The sequence below is a fragment of the Balaenoptera acutorostrata genome, chromosome 8 (genome assembly GCF_949987535.1).
Source record: "Balaenoptera acutorostrata chromosome 8, mBalAcu1.1, whole genome shotgun sequence".
NCBI lineage: Eukaryota > Metazoa > Chordata > Mammalia > Artiodactyla > Balaenopteridae > Balaenoptera > Balaenoptera acutorostrata.
Window position 1 is genome coordinate 90,054,356 of NC_080071.1, and position 17,075 is coordinate 90,071,430.

The 17,075-nt window shown below is 51.5% G+C and overlaps 2 protein-coding genes across 13 annotated transcripts in view; one reads left to right on the forward strand and one right to left on the reverse strand.

Moving 5' to 3' along the window:
* AGAP1 (ArfGAP with GTPase domain, ankyrin repeat and PH domain 1) overlaps window positions 1-17,075 on the forward strand; it is a 551,312-nt gene that overhangs the window by 144,537 nt on the left and 389,700 nt on the right. For 4 of the 12 annotated variants that reach the window (XM_057550988.1, XM_057550993.1, XM_057550991.1 and 1 more), the window contains exon 1: window positions 10,078-11,518. The exons of 4 other annotated variants lie outside the window; for them this stretch is intronic. In XM_057550988.1, the coding sequence (XP_057406971.1) occupies window positions 10,549-11,518 (970 nt within the window). In that variant the 5' untranslated portion in view covers window positions 10,078-10,548. Of the gene's footprint in view, window positions 1-10,077; window positions 11,519-17,075 lie in introns of those variants that run through there. 4 more of the 12 variants (XM_057550986.1, XM_057550990.1, XM_057550987.1 and 1 more) reach the window with 2 other exon arrangements.
* On the reverse strand, window positions 2,786-3,273 carry LOC114238211 (60S ribosomal protein L21-like). Its single transcript, XM_057550995.1, has one exon. It carries the CDS (start codon window positions 3,266-3,268, stop codon window positions 2,786-2,788), a length of 483 nt encoding a protein of 160 aa, XP_057406978.1. The 5' UTR covers window positions 3,269-3,273.

Genomic DNA, 17,075 nt, shown 5'->3' on the forward strand with positions numbered 1-17,075 from the left:
CAGGTCAGAGCAGGGAGATCGATACCCAGAAGGGGTGTGCACAGGTGTGTGTGGCGGGGAGGCCACACACAGACACCTGAGCCCGGGCTCCAGTGATGAGAGGAGTTAGCTGATCCTGCAGCCCCAGCAGGAGGCAGTGGTGAGACTGGGTGGGGAGGTGAGTCAGGACTAGGAAGCAGTTTGATGGGTTCCAGGGAAGACTCTTGGGATGCAGACGACACACGTTAGCTCTAAGCACCGGGGCCGGTGCTTCACAGACATCATCGCATTTGGTTGTCTCATCTGCCCCGTGGTTATCACGTTACTGCGTAAGTGAGACTGGGTGCAGAGACTCAGGGTCACTTCCCCAAAGTCACACGGGGTTTGCATCATTCTGGACTTGGAGTCCGGCACCCCGGTGACTGTATTATACTGCAGGGGTGAGTGGGGGCTGTCTGGGGTCTGGGGCACCAGTGCAGGAGTGGGCATTTACCTCTGCAGGTGACATGAGTCTCTGGGGGTCTGAGCGGAATTGTGCCCTAAAAGTCCGATCACAGCAGAAAGGATGGTTGCCCGAGGGTGGGCTAAGCCGGGGCGTGGGGCAGCCAGGTCCGCCTGCTGTGGGAATCCAGTGGAGGACGAAGAGGATGGGGAAATGGAGGGGGGAAGGAGAGTTGGGAGGACGTTGGCAGAGGCCAAGGGCATGCGGATGGAGGAGAGGCTCTTGTTTCTGTTTCTTATTAAATGGGAGATAATTGAGCATTTTCATGGGCTGGCCTGGCCGAAGGAGAGGACACGATTGTGATGGATGGTACAGGGTCCGTTTGCCAACTCTGAGCGGGAGACGTGGGTGTGGTTGTGAGGCTCGAGAGTGAGGCTGCCCTGAACGCTGGCCTGAAGTCTTCCTAAGAGGGCCCGGTGCCCTGGCGTTCTCAGGTTGGGCGGTCAGCCCGGAAAGTTGGAACGGGGAGGGTGGGTGGGGGCCCAGGGCTGCAGGCTGCTGGCACCTAGCCCTTCCTGCTGTGCGAGCATCTGCAGTGGGCCCGCTGCCTCCACGCTTGAGCTTGCACGAGAGCCTCCTGGAGATGCAGAGGGTTGGGTGGGTGCCACGTGCTGCCGAGCCGTGGACACGTGTGAGGAGCGTCGGTCCAGTGGGGTGGAGTTTGGACGGACCCACCTTTGTGGGGAGCGCAGGAGCAGGGGTCTCTGAGGCACCAGTGGCTGGTGTAGACAATGAGACGTCTCTCGGCCTTTGCCGGATACAGAAGGACCTGAAGGATTGGGAAGGAGAGGGTTCATTAAAATAACCGCTTTGGTGCAGTTCTGGAAGGAGAGGCTGGCCGGCATGGAGGGCGGTGGGCAGAGAACGGCTGAGGATGGTAGGACAGCGCTGGTTCTGGGTGTGGCTGTGGGAGGAGCCTCTGGAAGCCAGTGAAGGACAGGCCACTGGGGCTGAGGAGGCAGGTGTGTGTGACCAGGTTCTCCTGGCCGCCTCCCTTGGGGTGGAGTGGCTGTGACAGAGGGACAGGAGAAGAGGGACCCAGGGATGGCGCCTGAACCCCAGCTCTGCACATCACTTGTTGCGGGGCCAACTAGTCATGTCTTAGGGGGTTATATGACTTTGTAGTTTAGAGGCTTTTCAGGCTGCCCTAGATCCACCCACAGTGGTGCCCAGAGCTGGCAGGCTAGGCGTCGTGAACCTCCTTTTCCAAATTTGGAAAGTCTTGTGCTGGTTCATTGCCAGGCAGATCATAGAAGTGTTAGCAACACTCCTGGGGGGACAGCGATGACGCTGGAGGGGAGAGTCAGTAAAGATTTTGAGTCCTGTGGATTGTTTGGCCGTGGCTGATTTATCACTCCCCCCTCGGTCCATCTTTTTTCATGGAAGGTCCTGGGGTTGGTGGTGATTTTTGAAAGGAGGCAAGCGTAGGACAACATCATAACTAGGTAAAGAAGCTCAGAGCTGCCCTAGTTGTCTGGGCTAGAGACCCAGCCTTGCCTTTCCCCTGCGCCCCCCTGCCCTCCCACCTTCCTGCTCCAGGAGCCCCTCACCCCTCGCCCCTACTCCTTGTGCACTGGGTGCTGATGACCAGTGTGTGGCAAGCAGATGAGAAGGCACAGATGTTCTGTTCCATCTTACTGTGTCAGAACTCATCCCGGCGACCCGCTCGTCTTCTGTCCCCAGAGCTCTAATGCAAATTGTAACTACCAAGGGGCTGGCTGCTGCCATCAGCCACCGTGGAGCGTTTATCCTCCGAGCCTGGGGACCACGGAGCTGGTGACACATTGGCTAACGAAGGCAGGAGGCTGGTCACATGTCTCCCACTGCGGATTTGGGGCAGAGGGGGGATTTGGGCTTCGAACAGGCATCTTCACATGCTGTTTTCAGCACTTAGAGAAAAATATATCAAACCTTCAAGTCCCCTGGGCACAGATGAAAGATTTCCAGATATCTCTGCAGCCAGATCCCACACAGGATGCAGTAGCGATAACTCTTGTTCAAATAGGCTTTTCTTGATGGTGAGCTTTGTAGCAGTGCGGATAATAATTCCCACGGCATTATTTGTGTCCTCGATTCTTAGTTTCACAGAAGTTCTGGATTTTACGAATCTTTGGGGTCATGGATCTAAAGACCAGCCTGGTGAACGTCCAGCTGTTGTCACACACACTTAGGTGGCTGCTCTTTGACAGTTCGTGGTGTTTTGTTTTTACTCCAGAGGCTGTTAGGAGGGTCCGTATCAGACTCTCCCCTGTGTTTCGTTTTGTTTTTTTTTACAGTCCAGGTCTTTTATTTTCTTTACACCCATCATGCCACGAATCCATAGGGAATGGGCTCCAACAGTTCAGGCTCCTTTCCATTGGTTCTCACGAAGTGTGCTTCCCTGGCTGGAGCAGGCTGGAGCTTCAGTTGAACCCAAGTACCTTTCTCTTTGGCTCCCTTCTTTTCCTCATCATTTTCCTTCACCCGTTTCAGGAAGCTGTCTCGGCTCTTAGGGTGCTTAATATGCTCGATATGCACATTCATTCTCTTGGCAAGAATCTTGCCCTTAACTTGTTTGTTTACAGTGATGCCAACAGCATGCTGGGTAACGTTGTAGCCTCTCCCAGTTTTGCCGTGGTAACATTTGTGGAGCATTCCTTTTTGAACAGTGCCCGTTCCCTTGATATCTACAATATCACCTTTCTTGTAGATTCGCATGTATGTGGCCAAAGGAACAACTCCATGTTTTCTAAAAGGCCTAGAGACCATGTAGCCGGTGCCCCTCCTCTTTCCCTTTGTGTTGGTCATTTTGGCGAATTACTGGAAGATGGCAGTTCCGGCCAAAAGGCTCTTCCCTGGGTTTTCATTGTCGACGATCGGGCAGATGTTATTGTTAGGAGAATCCCTTCTGGTGGATCCTGCAGAGGAAAATGTTACCAGATCAGCCCGGCCCCTCGGCCCCTCATGCACTCGAAGGCTGGGAGGGTTAGGTAATCTGTAGGAGTTTCTTGGGTTTTCTCCACACAAATTCCAGAGCTTCTTTGCAGCTGTTCAGGGGACAGGTGCAGAGTTGTGTGCTGCCCTTGATTAAATCCTTGTGACTCATCAGCTGAACTGCCACAGAGAGCGGGAGGCCGGGAAAGGGGAGCGTCCTTGCGGGGAGCACCGGCTGCAGCCCAGCGCCCGGCATCGCAAGGGTGACATTAGGTGGGAGCTGCTCTGGTTGTCACTCCATGGGGTGTTGGCATTTGTTTCCATAAAGTGACAGGGAGTAGGCTTGGCTTTCATTCTGTCAGCATCTTAAGTCACTTGTGCCTGACACTTAGCAAGGAAGACCACGAAGATGTTTCTCACACACTCCTGTATTTGGGAGTGAGAATCTACTCATAACTGACAAGGGGCACACTTCTGAAATCCAGACTGCTCCTCCCTGGTCTGCTTAAGTGGCTCTGAGGTTTCCTAGGGGCTCCTGTTCCAGCTGTGTGGAGGGCCCTCTCCTCTGCTCCTCCCCTTTGGCCTCAGGCAGGTGGCTTCCCATGGACTCAGCTGCTGTATCTGTGAAATGGGTCAAATTAAAATCTCTTCCAGCTCTAGCTTGTTGTAATTTAAACAGCGGTTCCCATTTGCAAAGGATGGAGTGATGTCACCCTGAGCTAGTGCAGGAGCGGACCGTGTGACAAAGTACCTCCAGCCCTTGGTCTGTGGCCCGTCAGGCCTGCGCACAAGTCCCTGCAGGGGCTCGTGGCAGGAGCTGAGATCCCACGTGCCCTCAGGTGCTCTGTCTACACCTGGGCAGTGCTGGAAGGCACTCCTGGGTCCAAGCCTCCAAGCATCTTGCTTAGGACATTTTCTGATTAAAAGTAATACAACATTGCTTTGGATTTTAAATAATTAAGGTAGGCCAAACTTCAGTTTTTTCCTTTCCAGCGTTTTAATCACATCCATGATACTTATTCATTTAAACTAATTGTAACTGATGACGTGTCTGTCACAGAATGAGGACCAGTAGTGGCCTCCTCTGGAACTCCTGCTATTCTCCGTATTTTGGGAAGGATTACAGGACGTCATTGCTTCTCTTTTTATAGAGATTGTCTAGAGCTTTTCATTACTACAAACAGAGGCAGGCAGGACTGGCTGAAATAATAAAATGGTAAAATGAAAAGCTGAGAAGACGGGAACCCCTAGTCCCCTTTTCACGTGGGTGTGTCTCGCCTGTGCCTTTGGACCCGCCCGAGGCATTTTGCCTTCAGGAGACGTTTGCCAGTATCTGCCGACGGGGGGAGGGGTGCTCCCAGCATCTAGTGGGCAGAGGCCAGCGTGCTGCTAACTGAACATCCTACGATGCACAGACAGCGCCCCTACCAAGAATAGCCCAGCCCAGAATGCCCAGAGCGCTGCGCTGGACACACCCCGCTCTGGATGAAGGCCAGGTACCACTTCCCTTTCGGAAACCTTTTTTTTTTGAGTGTTTCAGGTAGAAATAATAATCTTCTGCCTTCCTCTTCCCCGCCTTCTTCTTATCACATGTAACACTTTCTTCTGGTTGGTGGTTATTTGTGACACTTGTCAACCCCCGCTGTCAGAGGTCCACCGACTGTCAGGGTGTGTGTTCCTGATTCACCTTCGACGTGAAATCGTCTGCAAGTCAAGTGTGAGCGCCCACGCTGCTGCCCCGCGCAGGTGTGGGGCCGACCGCCAGCATCTTGTAGCGATCACCTGTCACCTGGAATCCGCAGGAGGGTCTCCCAGAGAAACCTCTGCTGGCAGGATACTCAGCTGGACTTGAGCTACCGCTGGGGGTGGGTGCGTGGGTCTCCGGCCCACCCGTAGGGGCACCCAGCTGTCTGGCTTCCATGGGGACAAAACTGCCTGATTCTCAGATCTGAGGATGCCTTCGGACGGGCAGGGGATTGAGAAAACCCTTTCTTCTAAGGTCACACCAAGTTCAGTTGTGACCAGTAGTCGCTGACCTGGTTTCCTCACTCTCAAGCCTGGAGTGTGGCTGTCTTGCCTGTTGAGGCTGCACCTTGGGGCTTCCTGTTAAAATGGAAGCGTGTGGAGCACAGGCGCTCCCTTGGGATGTCTGTGCATCCGTACACGTCACACGGTCCCGTCGTTAGGCTGGCAGTGACTGCATCGCTGTCGGTCCTTGAGCAAGAATGCCGGTAAGATGTAGGTGCTCAGAGGTGTGGCCTTTCTTCTGCTGAATGCCCTTGCCACAGGAACTGAGCACGTGCCTTGTCCTTCTGTGACTCAAGGGCCTCTCACTTGAGTTCCACTTGAACCTGCAGTTTATAAAATGAGGGGAAATGGGGCCCCTAATGAGTTCAGCCCAGGCAGGGTGATTGCAGAAGCTGAGCATCACGATAGATCTTAGATCAGAAACCCTTCCTCCTGCAAGGATCTGACTCGAGTCTTCTGCCAAAAGGTAAAACATGAAATTGTTAGGAAAACATACATGTCTGTCTTTGCTTCCTATTTGTATCTGTCAGTCAACCTGCTGCCAGAAAAGAGGCTGTCACGTGCCCCGTGACAGGGGGAGGGATCCTTTGATGGCTCCTGGGGTGGGGGTGCAGAGGCCAGGGCACGGTCCACAGGTTGCAGGTTTCTGTTGCCCACAGATGTGGTTCTGCGAGGATCCTGTAAATGTGATGACTGGCTGGCAAGTTCTGTTAGTTGGAAAGTCAGCTTGCGGAACAGATGGCTCTGCTGACTACCAGGGGTTTCCTTTAAACAAGGCTGATCAGCTCTAGGAAAGCTTGCAAAATAGTATTTTCATGCAGGATGTTTAATTTATAGGCAGCTAGAAATGGCCCGGGACAGGGAAGTTGTGGGAGGGTGGCCAAAGGATCTCATAAACTTGGGACGGGGGGAGGGAAGCCAGCTGCCGAGGTGATGAATGGGGGCGTAGGTAGGGCTGGCCCCCTCTCCTGGACCCCCATATGGTCCTTCCCTTTCTGACATTGGCATCTCTGCAGTGCCAAGGCTTTGCCTGCTTGCCTGCCGGCTGCTCGGTTTTGATGTGGCAGTGAGATCGACTACAGTCTTCCGTTCTTTTTTTTTTTTTAAAGCCAAAATGGTGATACAGATATACTCCATGGCATGGAAAAATTCAAGAAGTAATGGTCTAGCAGGGCTGCTTTAAAAAGCAACAGGAAGATAAAGCGGTCATGCCCACCTGAACACATATAGTAGTAGTATTTTTATTTTTCAAAGGCAGGTCTGGCTGTGAGAAAGGATTTCGATTTTGGAGGGGCAGGTTCTGTCTGAGCCTCTCTCTGTCTTCTTTGCATCGGAAGAGCCCATGTATCCAGGGCAGTAGGGAGAGGCCATTCTCCCAGGTTTTTCAGTGCAGACGATCAGGCCTCACACGGAATCCTTACGATTGGTATGGAAAATGGGTGCTACTTGTGAGGCAGAAAGCACTGAAAGATAGTGAACAACACCGGCTATAGCAGAAAGAGGTCTCCACATTCAGTGTCATCTAAGATTCCAAGTTATCTAAGGTGGATAGAATGGAATCTTCTACTCTGCAGCTTGCATCCTTGGGCGGCAAAGTGCAAAACCCGGGCTGAATTCCAGACAACCGCGGAGTGATTGGAAGGACCCTAACAGTTCAATATTTGAGTTCTAAAGAAATGCTCTTTCCCCCCCTTGGGCTGTGTGAATGCCCAACATAACAAGATATACTTTATATCTTATGGGGCAGCTGATTTCATATTAAAATTCATCTCAATGTTTGGAAGTTGCCATGGTCTCAAACACTAGTGAGAATGGATGCCAGGCTAAGTTAGGGCCTTGGATTCTGGTCCTAACAGAGATCCTGGCCTCTCTGCATTGCTGAATTTCAGTTTGTCTGCTTATAGACCTGGTGGACCTTTAAGTCTCGACAGCTGTAAAATTGGAGGCTTTTGCTGTCTCTTTGGGAGCTTGTCCATCAGACCATGCTGGGCCCTGCCCTGTACCACCCTTTCATTCTCCTCTCTGTCTTTGTATGTTACATCACTTGGCCTTGCGAACTGCAGCGTCTTTCACAGGTTTGTGAATTCTCGGAGGACAGAGAGACTCTACCTTCTCACTGCGGAGTGCCACAGTAGATGCCCAATATATATATTTGATGAATAAATGAACAAATGGAAAAATGAAAAAGTGAAAACTTGCTGAGATGTTGAGATATCATTTGTGTTCAATTAGTGTCAAATGCAGTAATAGTCACACATTTGTTTCTCTCTCTGATGTCCACAAAACAGAACGCTGACAAAAGAAATGACGTTGAAGCATGGAAATGGGCACAGGCAGTGTGACCCCAAGTTTAGCTCTCAGCTATGAGCTGCGTAGCCTTGGGGAAAGCACACACCCTCTCTGAGCCTTCACATTCCCCTAACCTATGGGTTCTAGAAACCTCATTCTGATAGATGATTATTGCCTGGCTCTAGCTCTAGAAGTTGGTGATCTGTGTGTCTTACACAAAGGGGGCTTTTTATTGAAACTCAAAAGGTAAGACTGATCTGTCCTGAGGTCCCTATCTTTGCAGTGAGGACATGTGAGAGACACATTCCTGAATCCTTTAGTGCCAAGAGCAGGTGGATGGAGCTTGTGAGCCTGTGACAGTGGCAATTTTGTGTCCAGGTAGAGCCACTGAGGGTGGTCAAATGTGTTTTAAAGTACTTAAAAAAAAATCCTTATTTTTTAGAGTAGTTTTTGGTTCATAGCAATATTGAAAAGGTACAGAGAATTCCCACATCCCCACCCCCGCCCCAGCCCCACCCCCCAGTACATGCAGAGCATCCTGGACCATCAACATACCCCGCCAGAGTGGTACATTTGTTACAACTGATGAAACTACACTGACACGTCATCCTCACCCGAAGTCCATTGTTTGCATTAGGGTTCATTTTTAGTGCTGCACATTCTATAGGTTTGGACAAATGTGTAATGACACGTATCCATCATTATTATATCATACAGGGTATTTTCACTGCCCTAAAAATCCTCTATGCCATAAAGTATGTTTTTAAAAATAAACTCAACCAACTTTTGGTTTATTTCATCCAATCCAAATATTTCATTTCACTCTGAGGTAAAATCCAGATTTCCTAGGTTATAACCTCCTTTGTAAGAAACCTCACAATTCATCTTCATATCCTTTTCAGTGCCATAAACACAACAGTTGCCCCATAATTACTTGTTAAGAGATTAAAGAAGGGAAATCAGCACTTGCAAACAGCTGTCTAATCCCAGAGTCACACCTGGCCTGGCCTCGAGCACTTTTCTTAGAAACAGCCTCCCAGCAGTCTTTGGCATTTCCAGGCCTAGAGAAGGCTGTGTAAAAGCATCCGGTTTGATGAGTGGACCTTATCTTTACCACATTTTCCTTCTGAAGCTTTTAAACAGAGAGATCTATGTTCAGGACAGCATGAAGAACTTATGTGTTGATCAAGTACGTGTGAATATAGTGCTGCATCAGATAATATGAAGAACCAGTATCTACAGAGCCAAGAGGTAGCTGGTGGGAAGATGATGGGAGAAAAATCAACACTAAATATTAATGGTAAAGGGACTTCCCTGGTGGTCCAGCGGCCAAGACTCTGCGCTCCCAATGCAGGGGGCCCGGCTTCGATCCCTGGTTGGGGAACTAGATCCCACATGCCACATCTAAAAGATCCTGCGTGCTGCAACTAAGACCCAGTGCAGCCAAAGTAAATAAATATTTAAAAACAAAAACAACCTGTTGATTAAAAAAACCAATACTAATGGTAAATATTTAGCACTTACACAGAATGCCTGCCCATAGCCTCAGCTAATTCAGCCCTCACAAGAATGCTCAGAGTTTAGGTACTGGGTTTTTGTTTTTGTATTTCTTTTCCATCCCCCCTTGACAGGTGTACAAACTGAGCCCTCTAGGAAGGAAATGAACAAGCAGGGCTGGGACGGGCAGCCTTCTTTGCTTTCTCCTGCTCTTAGCCACTGTATTCTCTGGCCTGTTATCCAAGACAGCAAATGCCTGCCTGTCAGGAGTTTTTCCCCACCCGTTGGGAAGATACTCCAAAATATTATTCTAGGAGTGAAACTGCACGGTCCTTCACTTGGAGGGCACTGGTGTGAACCGCACCCCCATCGCCGGATGCTGCCTTCCTGGGCCCTTCTTTGTTCTCTCCTTCCTGGGGGTGCACTTGCTCCTCTGTACAGTTAAGGCAACAAGTACCTAAGATACCTTGATTTTGAAAACAAGCCTTTTGAGTCGCTCCTTCAAAGCTCCTTGATTAGGAGAGGTTCTTCCTATAAACCCTCAGCAGGTGTGAGAGATGGTCCATATTCTGTTTGCTTTTGCAAGCCAAGCCCCGGAGTGTCGGTTCAGGCGGGCGCTCGCTCCTTCCTCCCCACCCCCCACCGCCAATGCCCCGGAGGCTCCGGTCCGCGCGGCGGCGGCGATCCACCCCGGCGCTTAGGCCTGGCCGCCGAGCCGCGCGCCCGCCGCCGCCGCCGCGCTCCCGGGACTCGGCAGCCGGGCTGGGCGCGCGGCCCGCGGTCCCTGCCGGTCTGCCCCTGCCCGCCCGCCCCTGCCCGCCCCGCCCCACTCCGGCGCGCATTTCCATTTTAAACCGCCGCCCGCCAGCCCCTCGCCCGCGGCCGGCGCAGCTGCCCGCGTGTCCCGAGCCCACGGAGTGGAGGAGGCTGCGGAGCCGCCAAACTGTGCAGAAAAGGCCCGAGAATGAGAGCGGGCCCCGCGCCGTAGACAATGAAGCCGCGGGCGCCGCCGCCCGCCCCGGGCCTTGCGCGCCGCGACCGCACCTGCCGGCGAGACAGTCCCCACGCCTGACCGCCCGCCCGCCCGGCCCCGCCGGCCCATGGCTCGGCGCCCCGGACCCGGACCCCCGCACTCGGGCCGTGCGGCGCACGGGCCGGCGGGCGCCAGGGGCGCCGTTCCCGCAGCCTGAGCGCGGCCCTCGCGGTGAGCGGGGGGCGTGGACCCTGTTCGGGCTCGCCCGCCCTCCGCGGCGACCGCCCCGACCGTGCGGCCCGGCCCGCGGCGCGCTGGATGCGGCGGAGCCCCGGCGGGCGGCGCGGCGGCCGCGGTCCCGGGAGATATGTACCTGCTGGACGACAGCGGCGAACCCGCGTCACCGCCCGCGGACGCGATGCCGCGCGGGACGCCCCCAAGGAAGACCGTCTACCGCATCTCCGTGACCATGGTCCGGAAGGAGCAGCTGGGCGCGCCGGGCCCCGGCGGCCCCGACCCGCGCCCGGCTCGGAGGCCCCGGCCCGCGCGCTCCCCGGACGCACCCGGGCGGCTAGTGGAGGAGGCGGAGGAGGTGGCGTGCGCTGAGGACCCCGAGGGCCGCCGGCCTCGCGGCTGGGACTTCCGCACCTTCCGCACCCGTAGCACTGGGCAGCTGGAGCTCGGGCGGCTCCGGCCGTGCGCACGCGGCCCGGAGCCCGAGGCCCTGGCCGGCAGCCCCCCGGCAGTGGACGAGGGGCCCGGCTCGCCCGCTCCCGGCAGTCCCGACGTGGAGGGGGCTCGAGCCGCGCCCTTGCGGCGGAGCCTCAGCTTCAGGCACTGGAGCGGGCCCGAGGCGCCGCGGGGCCAGGCCCTGGGCCGCGGGAGGCGCCACAGCAGCTCCGGGAGCCTGGCCTGGGCTCCGGGCGGCGAGGCCGTGGCCGACCCCGGGGCCGCCCTGGAGCCCGCGGCCTCCGGGCAGCCCGCCTCGGAGAAGCGCAACACCCTGGACGTGGGCGAGGTGCTCAGCAAGAACGACGCGCTCTCGGATCTGGAGCGCTGGGAGCGCAGCAAGAGCAAGAACCGCACGCTGGACAACAGCGACCTGCAGCGGCTGGAGCGCGCGCGGGCGGCGGCCGCGGGCTCCGGCGCGGCCTTGGAGCACCGGCTGCTGCGCTTCTTCAGCGGCATCTTCGCGCGCAGGGACGGCGCGACCGGCGGCGGTCCCTCCCCGCGGAGCGGCGCCTCGCGGCCGCGCGGCTACTTCAGCAGCCTGCGGCGGGCCCCGGCCGACGCGCACTCGTCCAGCGCCGAGAGCATCGACGGGTCCCCGCGCAGAGGTGGGCAGCGCGGCCGGGCAGGGGAGGGCAGTGGTGGGCACCGGCCGGGGGCCCCGCAGCGGCTTGCCTGGCAGAACACGCCGGGACTTGGGAACGGCTAAGGGACCTGCCCTCCCAGGTCACCAGCCGGCGAGTGGCCGTGCTGGAAGTGAACTCCGGTACTGCGGTTTTTCCCCAGTCACACTGCAGCTCTGGAAGTTCTTGACTGCCCCTGCTCCCAGCTGCGTGTGCTGGTGCCTTTCAGGGTCTGTCGCTTTAGCCACTGGGAGCCCGTCTAGGGAGACATCACCTTGCCAAGCGGTGCCTTTCTCCCGCAGATGCTGGCGCAGCCAGTTCTCCATCAGTGGGCCCGTGAGCTCGTGCTGCACCGCGCGCTTGCCGGCTGGGATACCTGTGGGCTGCAGCAGGGAGCTGGGGCTTGCCCCGGAAGCTACCACGCAGGTGCTGCCTGGCCAGGAGAGGCGGTGTTCATCTTGGTTAATTTCTACCTCCCCCCACCAAGCCTGGTCTCCCTGTAGGCACTACCATCTCTGAGTGCTGCGATGTGGCCTCGCTGCTTTGGCAGCTCTCACCCTTTGGTAGAGAGAGTTCACTCCAGTGGTCAGAGATGGGTCTCTGCCCACAGCCTCCCTGCCAAGTGGCATCATATGGTGAGAGCTCGTCTGGGCCGGGACTCTTGTTTCCTAGGAACGTATTACAGCACACGGGCAGGGAAAACCACCGCCCCGCAGCTGATCCTGAGATCTCAGTTCTCTACTCTCTGCTCAGTTCTCTGGACCTCCAACAGGGAAGGTTCTGGAGGCAGGTGTGGTGACATTCTCTTGCAAGAATCAGCTGACCTTCTGGTAGTTGTTTGGGGGTCAGAATCTTCCAGAAACAGCAAAACTCTCTACGTGCTGCCTGGACATCGCCCTAAAGAGGCTGGGGGTGGGGGTTTAGGCCAAATTGTTGCGCCCTTCTCATGGGGAGGGGTGTGAGGGGGATGCCTAAGAATATTGTCCCCCGTGCACTTCACCACGGAAAAATCATTAGTAACGTCCCTTCTGCTAATTATCAGAACCCTGCTTCTGATAGAGATGGAGATAGTTGAAGCACTGCAATGTGGGCTTTTCATCAGAGCTTTTCACCTGCTAACCCACTATCCCCGGAGAGCGTATTCTTCCTTAGTGGGCTTCACAGGTGAGCTGACTGCCGAGGGCATATATTAAAACCAGACAATACAAAGAAACCACTGCCTTCACTGAAGTTACTTTTAAGGTAAACTGAAGACAGATGATGTCATGTTCTAATACGCTCCCTTTGAGCCTCAGGATATGATGGAAAATATTTGAAACCAAGCGGTCAGATGTGCAAGTAGTGTTAAAATCTGAATTTTTTGATTAGCGAGGTTGTATAGCATCAAGTTACCTGTTGTCCGGCTTGCATTAGTTTAACTTGCTGCACACATCCTTTGTTTTAACCTGCCTTGGAATACTGTAGAAAACACCGTGTTTGATTCCAACCATTATCTCAACCCCTTCCCACGTGCCTTTAAAATATTAAAAAATGATGTGAGTTGTTTTGTTGAGACACTTGGTTTGTATGGAGCTACCGCTGCCATCAGTTGTGTTCGGTGGAAGTTCAGATATGCAGGCAGCCCTTTCTTCCTCTAATGGCAGGCTTGCATCTTTGTTCTCAGGGGCTTTGTAGAAAATAGTCATTAGCTGCCTGGGTCCTAGGCAGGTACACCTCAGGGGGAGAGGGAGGGGGACCTCAGTGGGAGGAGGAGGGAGCCGGCCGGACAGCACTTAGAATGTGTTTCATTGTGGTGGCTATTGATACAAGTTAAAAGCTTTGGGGTTTGGGTGTTTCCTGTCAAATGGATTGATAGTAGATTTGGAATAGTAAAGGTGTGAAGTGTATGGGAATTTTCCCTTCTAGGGCAGTACAAGACAATAACAATAGTAATAATTAAAATAATGCTTGGTTGCTTTGTCCCTGTGGCCATTCCTTTTCAGGGTGGAATTACTTTCATCTGAGAATAACAGCATTGTGGGTTGTGCAGAAAAACCAAATGTTAGCGAACTAGGTTACAGCACACACAGTTGGAACTCTAGGGCCTTACTTCAAAGTTGTAGGTACTCACAAAACTACCTCCTTCACCTGCCTTTGGCTAAAATACCTGAAATGTCAGCGTTCTCAGGATTTTTGTAAGGCCTGTATCTATTACAAGTAAAAGGTGCACCCCACAGCTTTTGGGTCTTCTCATTTTTATCATACTTTTATATATTTGCTTCCTATGACAGATTGTGCAAATTTTAGGTGCTATTTAAATGAAGTTTTGGATTTAGGGTAGAATTCTCTCAGGTAACATTCAGATGCAATGGAACCCAGGCTCAATCTCCCTGTGAACGTCCATAGAGCGAAGGTTCCCAGAGCCTTAAACCATGGGGCCAGGTAGATTTGCAGGACTTAAGAAAATTCGGATTTTAGGAAGGTAAAGTGGTGTGTGTGACAGAACACTGGCCGTGAGGTCGGGCAACACCCTGTAATCAGACACTAGCAAAATGCAGCAAAGCCGGAGATATTCACACTCCGTATGATAAATGTGCTTTGCCACCAAGAGACTGCTAAGCATTTGTGAACAAAGCTTCCATTTTCAGACCTGTTTGGATTTCAGAGTTACAGGTAAGCTGTTGCAGACCTGTAATGTGATATATATATATTGGGAGGAGCAGTCACTAGTTTCAAATCTCAGCCACTTTGTATGAAAATTTGACATCCTTTCAAGTATAAAGGACCTTAGAGGAGATTTGTCATCAGGCAGATTTTCCTTTTGTTACACTCTTTCAGCTGTTAAAAGTTTGAACTGACTATAGGAAAATAACTTCAAAAGACTACCGAATTAATTATTATTAATTACTTGGCCTCTTAGAGTTAATTTACTTAGGCAAGGTTCCTTTGCAAGATGGTTAGAGTCTTATTTTAAAGACGCACACAGGCTCACACATCACATAGCTGTGGTTTTCTTATAATCTTAATTCAAGGCATTGGGATGAAAGAATGAAAAGCTCCTGTTGTTGTTGGATGGTTCTCTCGTACTTTTTAATCCCTGTTGGTCTGTTGAGGCTCTTCCTCTTTCTCCCCCCACCGTGATGTGTAACCGTCGCCTCCCAGGTTCCAGGGTGGCTGCTGTCAGCTTTGTGTAACTATCAGTGTTAGGGAGCCCTAGAACATTTCAGAGAGGCCTTATGTCAGATCAAGGGCAGTTTCCTGTTATCTGATACGCGTGTATTAGGGCAGAGTCTGTTGACACAACTATCATGTAATACAGCGAAAGATCACATCATAAATGATTTATTACACTGTAGGGTGTCACTCTCTGGCGAGGGCCCTCTGCATCCCGGCCAGCCTGCTGATGGATGGAACCAGCTGCCGGCATCCTTGGAACCAGATGCCGGCAGTGCCAGTCTAGGGCCGCACGTGTTTTCAGGGTGTTCTATTGCTGTCTGGGAGGATTGATTACAGCAATAAATTCCTTGATAACCCAGACTGAGGTTAGCTCTTTAAATTACTAATTTACAGCTGATTTTTGACAGCACATTTTGATGAGTGGCTTTGTTCTTTAATTTTTGATTCCGTTGATTTGTATCACTCAATTTGTGTAGAGTGATAGACTTTTATAGTTAAAAAAAAAAAACTTTCAGTAAGAGGGGAAGCAACAGTGAAATGAAATGACTGAAATAACTTGATGCATTTTTATTTTTGAACTTGATTTGTTGCTGAGAAAGACATACAGGGTTTTAAAGAAAGGATGTAACTGCAAGTTTTTCATTTGAGACATTTTGAACCAATTACATACTCAGTGTTTTGAAATTCACTTGTGTGTGTTGTTTTTTTGTTTTGTTTTGTTTTTGTTTTTTAATAAATGACTCTAGGTAGCAATTTAGGAACATCCGCATCGTTTTAGTCATAAGGTTGAATTGTTTTCCTGGAGACAGAGCAGCCCACTTGGGGTACAGACAGAGCTGCGCTGGTCAGCCAGGTACCCTCGAAGCAGGCACTGGAGGCTTAGGCTGTGTCTTGCCACATTTATTTTCTTGAGTTGGAGCCCACGTTTCAGCATAGTCACCTATTAGCATCTTTCGTGATCTGGGCTTGGCTGGGCTTGGAATATCCTGCCCCCAAAGGGATGTTCAAAAGTACATCTGCTAAAGAAATCCTCCAGTTTTAACATAGGTCCACTGCAGCCATCTGGTCGGTTATACAATTAAGTACTTTTGTTTGGAAGTATAAGATCCAACTGTAAAGCACTGGTACCACTTTTTGTATTTTCAGTCTTTTTGTTGTTCTATTGCATTAACAAACATTTGAGTTTCTGTGGTGTAATCTGCAGTGGAGCAGAGATCTAGGGCTTACTAGGGCACGGTTCCTGACTTCCAAGGTCGGTAGCCTGTTGCGGGAGATGGAGAGGTTCCCGTGAATCCCAACTTCATGGGATACTTAGGGGAAGGTATGACTGTTTCTCCATCGGAGCACTAATCCTAATGTGTAACAGTAACCTTGTTTGCCAGTTCTGATAGTCAATGAGTCCCTCCTGGGCGTCCTATTCCTCTTTCTCTTGTAGAATTAAGAGCACTGTACTTGGCACATAGACTTGTAATAGGTGTTTGTGGGAGGAACTGAGATGAATGGGGGGGGACACAAAAAGGGGAGCAAATGTCCTTGAAGAGGGGAAGGAGTGAATGAAGGCCTCACAGAGAGATAAAATGATTTGGGTCTTGCAGGATCAGTAGGAGTTTACGAGGTAGAAAAGAGGAGATTCTCCACCAGCAAGTTGGTTGGGATTTCTATAGTTGACTCCTAAAAGAATCATTCGTGTTCACCAGATCTATATGACTAATGCCACTGTCAGCCATTAAAAAGGATGTTATGGTTTTCAGGAGGTTTTTTTTTTCTTTTCTTTTTTTGGCATGAGGTTTTTGTTTATGATGGGAAATTGCCTTTAGGCTATTGTTAGTCTTTTCTGTAATTATTTGAAAAATTATATTTATTTAAAATGCTGACAATGAGTAAAATAATGCAAAAGAAAAGGTTTTTTATTAGGGCAAAGATTGAGATCAAGTATGTACAGCTGCAAGCTGCAGTTATATCCCCAGGTGATGAACAGAATTGGTATTAAGGTCAACAGATTAGCAAAAAGAAGGGTGATTATTGTCTTTGCATCATTTTGAGAGAAAGTACCATCTGCCCACCATCGTTTTGGTCTAGGTTTTGTTCAGCTCAGATTAGAGTCCAGTGTGGTGTGGTGATGATATTTACTTGTTTGTAGGTTACAGCCTTAGGCATTCTGTTTCTCATACATTTCCATTGGTGTAGGCATTCACATTTGTTAGTTTTTTTTTCTCCTGTTCATTTACTTAAACCTGTAGATGCTCCCGTAATTTAAAAAAATCTTAGCACACATCTATTCATTTGGCTGGTTTTAATTGAAAGATGCATCTTGACCCTTTGTTTTCTCATAATCTCTTGTTAATTTCATTTTCACGTTGGTTTTCAATTCTAACATCACTCATGG

What these genes read in the sequence shown, in the direction of transcription:
- LOC114238211 (XM_057550995.1), bottom strand. Translation starts at nt 3,268, where the DNA reads ATGACCAACACAAAGGGAAAGAGGAGGGGCACCGGCTACATGGTCTCT.